The 11,650-nt window shown below is 52.3% G+C and overlaps 6 protein-coding genes across 6 annotated transcripts; 4 read left to right on the forward strand and 2 right to left on the reverse strand.

Moving 5' to 3' along the window:
- Nucleotides 1-126: 126 nt before the first annotated feature.
- BKA58DRAFT_306319 (uncharacterized protein) lies at nt 127-1,594 on the forward strand (the record flags this gene model as incomplete). Its single annotated transcript, XM_046167107.1, has 2 exons — nt 127-1,152; nt 1,208-1,594. The coding sequence occupies 2 exons, from the start codon at nt 127-129 to the stop codon at nt 1,592-1,594; spliced, it is 1,413 nt and encodes a 470-aa protein (XP_046030872.1).
- Nucleotides 1,595-2,478: 884 nt separating this feature from the next.
- Nucleotides 2,479-4,207, forward strand: BKA58DRAFT_425694 (uncharacterized protein). Its single transcript, XM_046172939.1, has 2 exons — nt 2,479-3,518; nt 3,571-4,207. Exons 1-2 carry the CDS (start codon nt 2,875-2,877, stop codon nt 3,797-3,799), a joined length of 873 nt encoding a protein of 290 aa, XP_046030873.1. The 5' UTR covers nt 2,479-2,874; the 3' UTR covers nt 3,800-4,207.
- Nucleotides 4,204-5,602, forward strand: BKA58DRAFT_350518 (P-loop containing nucleoside triphosphate hydrolase protein). The gene is made up of 2 exons (XM_046168522.1): nt 4,204-4,569; nt 4,619-5,602. The coding sequence occupies exons 1-2, from the start codon at nt 4,428-4,430 to the stop codon at nt 5,341-5,343; spliced, it is 867 nt and encodes a 288-aa protein (XP_046030874.1). The 5' UTR covers nt 4,204-4,427; the 3' UTR covers nt 5,344-5,602.
- A 132-nt stretch (nt 5,603-5,734) lies between these two features.
- On the forward strand, nt 5,735-7,343 carry BKA58DRAFT_11477 (IPP transferase-domain-containing protein). The gene is made up of 2 exons (XM_046164000.1): nt 5,735-6,112; nt 6,159-7,343. The coding sequence occupies exons 1-2, from the start codon at nt 5,966-5,968 to the stop codon at nt 7,311-7,313; spliced, it is 1,302 nt and encodes a 433-aa protein (XP_046030875.1). The 5' UTR covers nt 5,735-5,965; the 3' UTR covers nt 7,314-7,343.
- Nucleotides 7,344-8,903: 1,560 nt separating this feature from the next.
- Nucleotides 8,904-9,274, reverse strand: BKA58DRAFT_11610 (uncharacterized protein). The gene has a single exon (XM_046164035.1). It carries the CDS (start codon nt 9,214-9,216, stop codon nt 8,986-8,988), a length of 231 nt encoding a protein of 76 aa, XP_046030876.1. The 5' UTR covers nt 9,217-9,274; the 3' UTR covers nt 8,904-8,985.
- Nucleotides 9,275-9,907: 633 nt separating this feature from the next.
- Nucleotides 9,908-11,080, reverse strand: BKA58DRAFT_407336 (ABC-type Fe3+ transport system; the record flags this gene model as incomplete). Its single annotated transcript, XM_046172025.1, has 3 exons — nt 9,908-10,386; nt 10,421-10,578; nt 10,629-11,080. The coding sequence occupies 3 exons, from the start codon at nt 11,078-11,080 to the stop codon at nt 9,908-9,910; spliced, it is 1,089 nt and encodes a 362-aa protein (XP_046030877.1).
- Between the last annotated feature and the right edge of the window lie 570 nt (nt 11,081-11,650).

Below are 11,650 nucleotides of genomic sequence, written 5' to 3' on the forward strand. Positions count from 1 at the left end.
CAATGTGCCACGGTGACGTCGCCCGCCTACCCATCGCACCTTCCCCCTCATAGCATCGCTTCCTCTTACCTGCGACTCCCAGGCCCCTAGCGACCGCCCATCCCCCACGGCCGCAGCGACCGCAACATGCTGAAACCGCTGGCTGGCCGTTTGGCACGGCGGCCATGGAGATTTCTCTTCCCCGGCCTCCTTCTTTTCTTTTTTGCATACACACTCTCGCATCGGAGAGGGTCACATCCCCAGGCGCCCGTACACAAAGCGAAGACAAAGTCGTATTTCCCGCCCCTCGAAACCAAAGCCGCCAATTCAATCGAGCTCGACTACTGCCAGAATTTCCCTACCAAGCTACTGGAAGAGGTGCAGGTTGTCCTCAAGGTCGCATCGGATGGGGCACACGAGACGAAAGCACACCTCAGCACGGTATCGAGCTGCATCACGAATCTGATCATCGTGGGCGACCGGGAAGAGCGATTGGGAGACCGCCATGTCATCGACATCCTCGCAGAGCTTCCCAAGAGCTACCAGAAAGACAATGTCGATTTCCAAATCTACGTCGAGCACAAGAAGGCACACGAGGGCGGCGAGACGGTCAAGGAGCAGCAGCGGTCCTTCAAGCTCGATCGCTTCAAGTACTTGCCCATGGTAGACAAGGCATATATGACCAACCCCGCAGCAAAATGGTTTGTCTTCATTGAATCGGACGTCTACTTCTTCTGGGACACGCTGTTCCGCCTGCTCAGCCAGCTCGACGCCTCGGAGCCACATTACCTTGGCGAGCCGCACAAGGGATCGGAAGGCCGCCATTTCGCCTATGGCGGCGCAGGAATCGTCCTCTCCCAGGGGCTCGTCAAGCAACTCATCCCAGGCAAGACTATTGGCTCCACAGAGATCCCCCGCGAAAACCGACTAGGCGTCCGGTACGAGAACTGGGTCAAGGAAGAGCAGCGTGGCGACGCTGTCCTTGCCTATGCCATCCAGAACGCGACCGGCCACAAGCTCGAGCCCATGTATCCTACCTTTGCCAGCGACAAGCTTAAAGATGTGACCACCACACGCGACAAGTGGTGCGTACCAATGCTCTCGCTGCACCAGCTCAAGCCACAGCAGATGGAAGACTTGTGGAGGTGGGAAAGGACACGGCCGTACAACACGGTAAGTACTTCAGCTCTGGCCCCTGCCAAGCGACCTGGCTAACATCATCGCGCAGAAACCGTTTACCTACTCATCGTTCCTCTCCTACACCCACGGCTTCCTGTCGCAGGGTCCCTCGAAAGAGTGGTGGGATAACCTTTCGCAAGCGCCCGTACCGAACGATCGTCCCGCACATCGCAACGCCGGCTCGTGCGGTTCAGAGTGCGCTAATGACGGCAACTGCCTTCAATGGTCTTACTCGCAGACCGTCTGTCGTCACGCCGACTACATCAAGCTTGGCGATGCTGTAGACCGGGAAAACGGCGGTCAAGGCGAGTTCGTCAGTGGCTGGGACACGGGAAAGCTCCGTGACATGGGCTTTGGTGTCGAGGGACAAAACGGCCAGAGAGAGTTTTACGAAGGTTGTGTCGAAGCCACCTGGCTGACCCCACAAGAGATGTAGAAACACTCGTACGTCAGCGTATAGAGACGGACTTGTATTCGAGACCAGTGACACATAGGGAGGCGTTGCGGTTGCTTGCACCACGTTCATGCATGGCGTTCTGGGTTGGCACATCATTTTGGATATGTGGAGCGTCGCAAACAGCGCGTTGAGCAAGCGTCATGTTGACAGGAAGATGGACATCAGGCTGATGAGCTTCTTGGGCGAATATGTAATGAACAGAGTTTGAGCATAGACGCAGGGCATAAACTGCGAGGCCGTATGATACCGCGGGCGTTAGACCTGTATATGATAATAGCACACATCTTCACATCTACCCGACGCGCATTCGGCCCTTGGGATACACTCGTAGTACGTAGATGGGCGGCTTGGAGTGAGTTTGTCCAGAGCGGAGACTTGACCTTCCGCCGCCTGTGGGTGGAATACAGTTGTTCCGCTTGGACCATCTGCGCATCGCCGAACGGCTGCTGCCAACTCTTGACACCACTATATGCTCTCCATTTCAACATTATGCCCAGCGTCGCGAACGACTCTAGAACCACATCCAGCTCATTGCTGACGGCAATGCTTGTTCAGATCATTACGACTCGGTCGCATTCCCGGTGTTGATGAAACTTGGCGGCACCGGTGTGTTTGACGGCCTGATTCGGTCGCTTTCTGAAAATGTCGGTTGTCGCTGCTGCTCCACGCATGAAATTGCGCTTTGGGCAGTGAAGACAGTACGTTGGGTTCGAAGAGTATCGCGATGGGAAGAAGAGCAGGATTGAGGTGCATTGGACGTGAAAAGATCGGTCTTCTTTCAGGCATAATAGTCGGCGCGACTCCTCTTCTTAATACTCCCAGGTTAAAAAGCAACGGGTTGCCGGTCCGTCCGGTACTTGACCAGCAGCCGTGCACATTACCCCACATCCCGGTTAAGGAGCCTCATGACAGCAGCGTCTTTCACCTATATTAATGCGGCCTTACCCTGACGTCGTCGGGCCTACTGTAGAATATTCCATCACTATTCTCCAGCCCGTGCCATTGGTTAGCTGTCTACTTTCTGCAGTATGTCAGATGAAAGCGCGGGACTCCCTACATTTCGGCCATGGAACAAGCCGGAAGCGTGGGCACCGACATGTTCATCTAAAATGAACCGTGCTCAGATGGACTTGGGGTAAGGAAGGGTTCGGTGACGCGTTTGAGAATTGTATAAAGAGTGTCTCCACTCACCCACAGTTATCGTCTCATCAACATCCAGCGCATCCACAGTCTCTACTACATTCTTCTGAACCATCACCATGTTCACTTCTACGCTCATTACCTTGGCCTCAGTTGCCTCTACTGCACTGGCTGCACCTGCCCTTCATCCCCATGTCTCTCGCGCCGCTGAGCCCAAGTGCCCCATCGTCTTCGACGGCCGTGTCCCCACCAACATGACGCCTGTCTCCTTTGACACTCAGTCCACCAACACGCTCTTCAACGCCGACTTCGTCAAGGGCAACAACCTGACCTGGTCTCAGATCCTCAAGTTCCCCAACGAATCCTCGCGCTTCGACGGCGACAAGTTCAAGGCTGTTGAGGTGACCATCTCCGATGAGTCCATCTTCCAGAAGCAGCAGGGATTCCGCCGCGCAGGTCTCCAGTTCCTCAAGGATGCCCCTGATGGCGAGGGTGGCAAGGGCGTCAAGACTCTCCACTGGAGTGTCAAGCAGGACCCTGCCAGGCCTTTGAACCTCACCCACGAGTACCTTAACGTCTGGCACGAGGCTGCCGACTTCAGCAACAACCAGATCCAGTTCCAGACCGGATCTCTCATCGGAAAGAGCGATGCCGACAAGGACCAGTTCAAGATTCTTGACCGTGCCGGCAAGTGGCTCTGGAACGTTAAGATCGACCAGACTCAGTGGCAAAACTTTGCTCTGAAGCTTGACTACACCAAGAAGTATGTTTTCTCTCTTTCGCGACCCCAAAACATTTACTAATAAGATCCCTAGCGAGACCACCATCTTCTACTCCGCCGGCCAACAGGAGCTCAGGCAGGTCGCTGGTCCTTTGTCCGTCAACCTTGCTGGTCTCGGCCAGTTCCAGATGGGCATCCTCAAGAAGCCCACTGGCACTTCTGATGTTGCCAACGCTGGTTTCCAGGAGGCGAACCTTGACGAGGGCCAGATCTACGGTGGTCTCTTCCTTGAGGACTCCAGCAGCGGCTGCGTTTCGCTCTAAACGGATCGCGGGATTGCTCTATCATGCTGAGTGTACGGGGACGATGGGATGATTGTATATAGGAGGAAGAGAGTGGTTGTATATATAGAACGTGTGTTCTTGCTTTGCGTGGGTGGTAGCTTTGTCGAATTGCACGTGTTTGCTTCATGGCCAGATGTGCAGTATGAACGGCGATATATTTTCCGTACACTACAAACCGTCCCCTTACCCATCACTTCTAAGCCTTCCATCAACGTTTACATGCGTACCTCATAGGAAATGCTCAAGTTTTCTGTTGTGGTGATGGCGTTGGTGAGGCTGCGTTGCGATCTCGGAGTTGCGTGATGACATAACGTCACGGATCACGCCGGCCCATGATGCCCAGCTGACACGATGCTAGGAAACCATGAACGATAGCTTGAGAAGTAGGACAAAGTTGAAAAAGCTGAGGCTCAGACGAAGTGCCGTCAGGGTCTAGGATGGTGCCTGCCTGTTTAGGCCTAGTGCGGACCCCAGCGGAATGATGGCATCACTCATGTCGACTTGGAAGTCTAGCCCACCGAGGTGACTCCACCGCGAGCTACCTACAAAATGTAGTCTTCTCCCACCACCGGCGTGACAACCATTAGACACATAATCCCACGCTACCATGTCGAACACAAACAGCACCAAGGAAATCGCACCGTCAATCGACGTGAAGAACCTCTGCTATGCCTTCCCAGATGGCTCCAGTGGGCTGAAGGATGTCTTCCTCGACCTGCCGCCCGGCAGCAGAACACTTTTGATTGGAGGTATGCAACAACGCAAGATGGGCATGAATATCTTGACTAACGATCACAGCTAATGGTGCGGGTAAAACCACGCTTCTCCGCCTCCTCTCCGGCAAACGCATGGCCCCCTCCGGCACTGTCCACATCGCGGGCATCGATCCTTTCAAGATGGGCCTCGAAGGCGTGACCTACCTCGGTCTCGAATGGGTGCTGAACCCCATCGTCCGTACCGACATCGACGTGCCCACGCTTCTATCCTCCATCGGCGGTGACCACTACACCGAGCGCCGCGACGAACTCGTGCGCATCCTCGATATCGACCTCAGCTGGCGCATGCACGCCGTATCAGACGGAGAGAGGAGACGTGTACAACTTGCCATGGGTCTGCTGCGACCGTGGACCATCCTGCTACTGGACGAGATCACCGTTGATCTTGATCTGTTGTCGCGCAGCAACTTCCTCAACTTCTTGAAGAAGGAGACGCAGGAACGGCCCTGCACCATCGTATACGCGACGCATATCCTGGACAACCTCGCAACTTGGCCCACACATCTCGTGCACATGAGTCTGGGCAAGGTGAAGAAGTGGGGCAGCACCGAGGACATGGATGTCAAGGTCGAGCAGGGCGAGCGCATGTACACCGGAAACAGTCAGCTGGGTGAGCTGGTGTTGAAGTGGCTGCAGGAAGATCTGACAGAGCGGGGGCCCCGGAACGGGAAGGGTGAGGGCGCCTCGTATCAAAACCTAGAGGGTAAGGGTGGTTATGGGGCTGAGAAGAGGGTAGAGAAGGAGTAGTATGAAGGGGTGGGAGAGCATACATCTCGGCATGCTTCAACAATGCGTGTCGGTGGAGTTTCAACAGGCGTTTAAGAGGCACTCAACGATGATACCCCATCTTGTTCAACAACAGAATTTCATTGCACCTACGATTCGCATATATTCTTACGCGATAATTGCTCTTGAACCTTTCAATCCACACGCGTGCCTCGCACAAGTATATAAGTGATGTTCATTGTCAACTATCTCAAGAATATCTATATCCCTCAGATCGTGGTGTATGAGACACTCAAAGTTGATCGATTGTCCAAAGACTGTGCTAGCACGAAAGGGGGAAGGCGCATCCCCGCTCAACGCTAACCAACATTTTCGGGCACTCAGTCATTGGCAGCCTTCCAGTCATTGGCAGCCTTCCGGTCATTCCATCAAATGCATGTTACGGTTCGCAAAGGCATTCAGTAGTATCAAGATGGTGCAAGCGCCTCGTAAGCCTCTTATCACTATAGTTGGTGCGACGGGGACTGGTAAATCTGATGTAAAGCTCACATTTTTGGTCATGCTTCATATCGCTGACCACAGCGGGTAGCTGGCGGTAGAGATCGCGCGAAAGTATAATGGCGAAATCATCAATGGCGACGCGATGCAACTCTATCGTGGCTTGCCTATTATTACCAACAAGATTACAAAAGACGAGACGAAGGGCGTTCCGCATCATCTTCTAGGCTGCATTGGCCTTGAACAAGAGACTTGGACTGTGGGAAAATTCGTAGGCGAAGCTTTGAGAACAGTATGACCGAATGCCACGCAGTCTGAGTCACGACTGACATGGCTAGATTGATGAAATCCAGAGTAGAGGCAAACTACCGGTCTTAGTTGGTGGCACTCACTACTATACACAGTCACTCTTATTCCAGGATGCGCTATCAGATGAGCCAGAATTGAATTTGAATGAGAACACCCAGCCTCTGCCTATATTGGAAGAGCCGACCGATGTTCTGCATGTCAAGCTAAGGGAAGTCGATCCTATCATGGCCGATCGATGGCATCCAAATGAGCGGCGCAAAATTCAGCGTTCATTAGAGATATATCTCAGAACAGGCAAACCAGCTTCGCAGCTCTACAAAGAACAGAAGCTCCAACGTGACGCTTCTGCTGCCCAGGCGCATGGCACAACGTCAGACAATCGGTCAGGCCTTCGTTTCGAGACTCTTGTGTTCTGGGTGCACGCAAACAAAGACGTGCTGCATCGGCGTCTTGATGGCCGCGTTGACAAGATGATCGCCCGAGGTCTGCTTTCCGAAGTACAGGAACTAAGCAGTTTCCGTGAACGCCACGAAGTCGACACAGGTGCCAGTATCGACCAGACCCGCGGCATCTGGGTATCGATAGGATACAAAGAGTTTCTGGAATACCAAAGTGCTCTTTCAGACAGCTCACGGGAAGCATCTGAGCTAGAGAAGCTGAAAGTCCTCGCCATCGAGAAAACACAAGCAGCCACCCGCCAATACGCCAATCGCCAGATCAAATGGATCCGCATCAAGCTTCTCAATGCACTGATCAGCGCAGGTCAAAAGAACACCACCTTCCTAGTCGACGGTTCCGACATATCGCAATGGGAAGAAAACGTCGTCAAACCCGCCATAACCATTACTGAACACTTCCTTTCCGGCCAACCACTCCCTTTGCCCTCTGTATTATCGCCCGCAGCAGCAGAGATGTTGACACCAAAGCGCGAGTACGACTTGGGACAGCGGCCGGACCTATGGCAGAAGAAGGTCTGTGAGACATGCGGTACGACATCTATCACCGAAAACGACTGGGCTTTACATGTCAAGAGTCGGGCACATCGAAAAGCGGTAGCTACAAGGAAGAAGCAAGAGAATGCACACAAGATGCGGAATGGGGGTGCGAAAGATCCGCAAGCAGAAGTGATTGATGTTCTCGAACACTATCTGGATACCTTTCCTGGAAGACAAGAGCCCAAATGAGTGGTGGGCTGACATGGCGGAGTTGAGAAGCCGCCTCAGTTCGCAATCTTCTCTGGTGCTCAGCAGCTGCATCCACCGCGGCATCCAGTCCCAGGGAGATTGTTTGCGTTACAAGCCCCGTCGTTTGCGCAAGTCACCCAACCGCCGTTGCCCCCATCGAAAGCCAGCCAGCACCATTCTCCTGGGTCGCCGCATTGCTTCCAACAGTACCCGTTCTCGCAACCCCAGGGACGAGCGGCACAGCTTTGCGCTTGGACTTCTTCGAGAGGCTCGATGGCGACGGCGGCAGTAACGCCGACGAAGACTGCGAGGGCGGTGATGAGCTTCATGGTTGCAGTTGGACTAAATGGGGAATTGGTTAGCCTTCGGCAATTTGCGGTACTCTGGGTAAGGTCTTACTGTTTCAGAGTGTCGGTGGTCTTAAATTCAGATGTTTGGATTGTGTTGTCAGTCTGGAGAGTATATCTGAAGGAGGCAGTAGGGTTTTGTCCTGTGCTTGATTGATCCTCCTACATCCGTCTCGTCTTTATATACATCTTTTGATACTATCGTAGGACCCAAATGGGAATGCGATGCGTCACGCGTCTACTCTACACCGAGTTCAATATCGTCCGAACTACTGCACTTGCACTTCAGCGCAGTCGCGATAGTGTTCAGCGGAGATGATCTGAGGTCAATTTGATGATATTCTGATAGTGTTGCTCGCTCATCGGGAATGTGACCGTTGCAACTTGGCTGCATGCTTACATTTGCAAGATCTACCGAAACCAACCAGCGCTTTTTGAGGTCATAGACATACCACATCATGCCATGTCATCTTCACCGCTTCACAAGTATCTGCGAAAGATTCTGGACACGGACACTCAGGTCCCTGGTCACCCTGGGTGGGTCTTCATGTCGTGCCATATTCGAGCGTGGTATCTAGTTGATGTGAAAGTTCTTGTCAGAACACCAACGTTATGACGCACGCGTGTGAGACTCTGATCATAAAGAAAATGTATGTGGCCTTGATTCGTGAGCTGTATTACAACTGATATACTGTGTCTAATGTTTTTTGGAAAAGGTGTCTTGCACAGGTCGAATGAAGTTGGCCGAACCAATCAGAATTGCCGAGGTATGGCAGGAGGGAAGTTCAGATGACGGTGGTAACATTGCATACGCCTGCAATCAACGGCTCTCGACAAGTTGCGTATTTCTGACCACGCCAAGCAACACGCCACAACATCCTCTTGTGGACATCAGCTCTAGACAATGCCTACCCAGCTATCTATCCTGGAACACAGGCGGCGACGCAACTGCATTCATCATTTCCCATTGTCTTTCCTTGCGAATGGTAACTCGAACGCCTTTACCCGCTTTTCTAAACTTAGCTCCATCTGGCTGGCATTTCCGACGTTTTCCTTTTTCCCTTGAATGCTTTTTGCTTCGTTTGGCTGATTACGAGCGCCTGAATCAACACATGTTTACTCATGTGCAAACAACCATGCGTGATTCTTCGGTACAATGAAATATTTGTCGCTGATGTCACGTAGATGGTTGTTCTGAAGGGCGGACAGCAAGACCTGCCGACTCGATACTTCTCGAAAACAACCGAAGTTATGAGACATCCCATAGAGCCATCGGAATTGACTTCAGTACCGTAGTGGGCCTGGATCGCGACGATAATCACGGCCTAGTCTTTGACAGCCTCTAGAAGTACAGCCTTCACATTCTCTGCGGCTGGTTCGTAGAGTTTAGCAACATTGTACTTATCGGCGACAGCGTGGACACCGATCGGGATAAGAACGCGCTTGCTCCTATCGTCGGCTGCAAGCTTAGTGATCTCTTGCTTGTTGTACGCGCCGGTGTAGATGAACTTAAGAAGGAACTCAAAGTGCTCGGGGTCGTCTTCGTGTAGTTCCATAATGGCTTCTGAAGACCCCTGGAAAGTGTTAGCGTCTATCCTCTAATCTGAATTCAAGCTTTTGCTGACCTACCTTGAAGTTACCGGTGAAGGCATTGAGAAAGTAATCGGACTCTTGACATAGCACAGCTTTATGCACATAGTATTCGCGTGTCTGACCGTTGTGTGTCTGTTCGATCTTGATGTCGGAAAGGACAGGGTCATTGAAGAGCCTTGATTTGGATCAGCATGGAGCAATCAATAGGCTAGCACGGCTAGCTTCTGCGACTTACCTAGTACAGGATCGCTTTGATTTAGATATTCTGAAGACTTTGTAACCAGTGATAGTCGCAGTGAGATGGTGCAGTATCAGACCTCGGAGCAATGAGGTTGATGCCACCTGCCCAGATGGGCAGCACCTGGGCAAACGTGTTCGCCGCTTTTGCGCTTGTACAAATTGGATTAGAAGAGTTTATCGCGGTGTGAACGCGCTGGGGCGCGAGGCTACCGCGAATGGCGAATACAATGATATATGTAGAATTGAAAAAGAAGAAGAGGACAAGGAAACATTCAAGAAAGAGTATAGGTAGAGACGACCAAACCGACTAGTCGAGCTGATAGCTTCTCTAATCGACTGGATCCATATTCGAAGCTAACATCTGCAAGATTTCTTTCATACTCTAGGTACGCTACTAGTAAATCCACAGCAGGCTCACAAGTCATCAATGAGCGGGCTAAGGCCCTGCGCAGTACCTATCCTCTCCTCGTAGAAGTCCCTCCGCCTCTCAACATGTCCACGGTCTGCCATGAACTGAGCAAACGCAGGCGCATCCGTACCGGGCTGCTCAAGGATTGTCTCGGCGCCTTCCGGTGCCGGGATATCCTCACGAACACTCCAGCCACGGCTAGATTGGTTCTCGTCGCTGAGCATGAAACTGTGGAGCAGCTTTGCGCCTTCAGGATGGGGTGCTTTTTTCAAGATTGCGCCGGTCTGAGCCCAAGAGACAAATTTGGCATCGCTAGGGAGCGCATATTTGACTGGTGGCCGGTCTGCGAATGAGAACCCCGAGGTGAAGGTCACCGCGCTACTGCTGTTGGCAGCCTTGATGAGCGTGCCGGGAGTTGCCGTACCGCGCACCCAGCGAGGGTTGTTGGCGAGCAGGGCGTCGAACCATTCCTGACCGAGCTCTTCTAGGCTGCGCAAAGTGTTAGCTAGTTTGCATACGATGATTGGGGGGAGGAACGCGCATCAGTTCGAACTGGTACAAAACGGCATCATCGTCGTTAGGGTAGGTCAGAACGATCTTATCTTTATATTCGGGTTTGGTGAAGTCTTGGTACGAAGTCGGCATGGTGCTCGTCTTGTTCATGTTTGCAGAGATGCTATTGCTGATTAGCGTGTGTAAGTCGAGGCATTTCCACGGATAGCATACCCCCAATCAAAAATAAGCAGTCCACTGTAAGCCGCGTCTGCGTCCTTGAACACAGGATAGATCTTGTCGAAGTTCAATGGTGCGTAGTTCATCAAAGCGCCTTGCTTCTTCCAGCGTGGGTAGTCGTGGAGCGTCTGCAGAATGATGCTGTCGACGTAAATATTGTCGGCAGCGAGTTGTGCATCAAGGTTGATATCATGGTACTTCGATAGGTCGACAGTGACATTGAGCGTCATGTTAGGGAAACGTGCCTCAAAGGCACTCTTCAAACTGTTCTGCTGAGTCTTCTCATCGCCGCCATGCCAAAGAGTGACAACGCCACCTTCGGCCAAAGCTGCCTGATAAATCTCATCAAGGCTGCGCGTCTCCCGCTCGAAGGTTGTAGTGTTGGGGAAAGAGGTTGCCAGAGAAATCCCGGCAAAGAGTGCTAAGTTGGAGTATTCGAAACGCATGGTGGCTGATCTCGGTCGTTTAGCTGTGATGCAGGCGCAGTTATTCTATGAGCCATCGAGGTATTGTGCATCTTATATCGGCGAATATTAATCAGAGACCCACGCGCTACAGATACTATCGCGACAAATTAATTAGGATCATTGCTTCCACTTCCGATTTCGACTCGGGCCTTTAGAACCTGTTCAGCGGACCGAGGGGAGGCTGAGACTTCGCCTTGAAGCTGCGCCGCCTACAACCTTGCTAGGATAAACGAGCGACATCGTGGTAAAGAACCACAGCGTACACGTCCGTCCGGTGGGATACCAGGAGTTGCAAACACAGGAAGGCGATATGTTTGCATACGAACTCTTCTTTATGCAGCAATTGCAGGAAGGTGTTGCGAAATCAATACATTTTCTCTGGCAGCCCTGGAGGGACCGTGCGAGTGCTGTGGGACTGAGTACGAAGACACTCCAGATCTGCACGGTCTCAATTCTTATCAGAAACAAGCTTCGTCATGTTGATTCAAGGCTTCTCGAGAATATGAGGGTGGGTGAGCCTCGTAGAAGGACAACGTGGGTCGACTTTGG

Source organism: Alternaria rosae (genome assembly GCF_020736505.1).
Source record: "Alternaria rosae strain MPI-PUGE-AT-0040 chromosome Unknown BKA58scaffold_1, whole genome shotgun sequence".
Lineage (NCBI taxonomy): Eukaryota > Fungi > Ascomycota > Dothideomycetes > Pleosporales > Pleosporaceae > Alternaria > Alternaria rosae.

Excerpts from the sequence above, each read along its gene's own strand:
- BKA58DRAFT_425694 (XM_046172939.1), top strand. The coding sequence starts at position 2,875 with ATGTTCACTTCTACGCTCATTACCTTGGCCTCAGTTGCCTCTACTGCA. Across the intron at positions 3,519-3,570 it reads AAGCTTGACTACACCAAGAA|CGAGACCACCATCTTCTACT; the intron begins GTATGTTTTCTC and ends TAAGATCCCTAG.
- BKA58DRAFT_11610 (XM_046164035.1), bottom strand. The coding sequence starts at position 9,216 with ATGGAACTACACGAAGACGACCCCGAGCACTTTGAGTTCCTTCTTAAG.
- BKA58DRAFT_350518 (XM_046168522.1), top strand. The coding sequence starts at position 4,428 with ATGTCGAACACAAACAGCACCAAGGAAATCGCACCGTCAATCGACGTG. Across the intron at positions 4,570-4,618 it reads CAGAACACTTTTGATTGGAG|CTAATGGTGCGGGTAAAACC; the intron begins GTATGCAACAAC and ends TAACGATCACAG.
- BKA58DRAFT_11477 (XM_046164000.1), top strand. The coding sequence starts at position 5,966 with ATGCAACTCTATCGTGGCTTGCCTATTATTACCAACAAGATTACAAAA. Across the intron at positions 6,113-6,158 it reads TAGGCGAAGCTTTGAGAACA|ATTGATGAAATCCAGAGTAG; the intron begins GTATGACCGAAT and ends TGACATGGCTAG.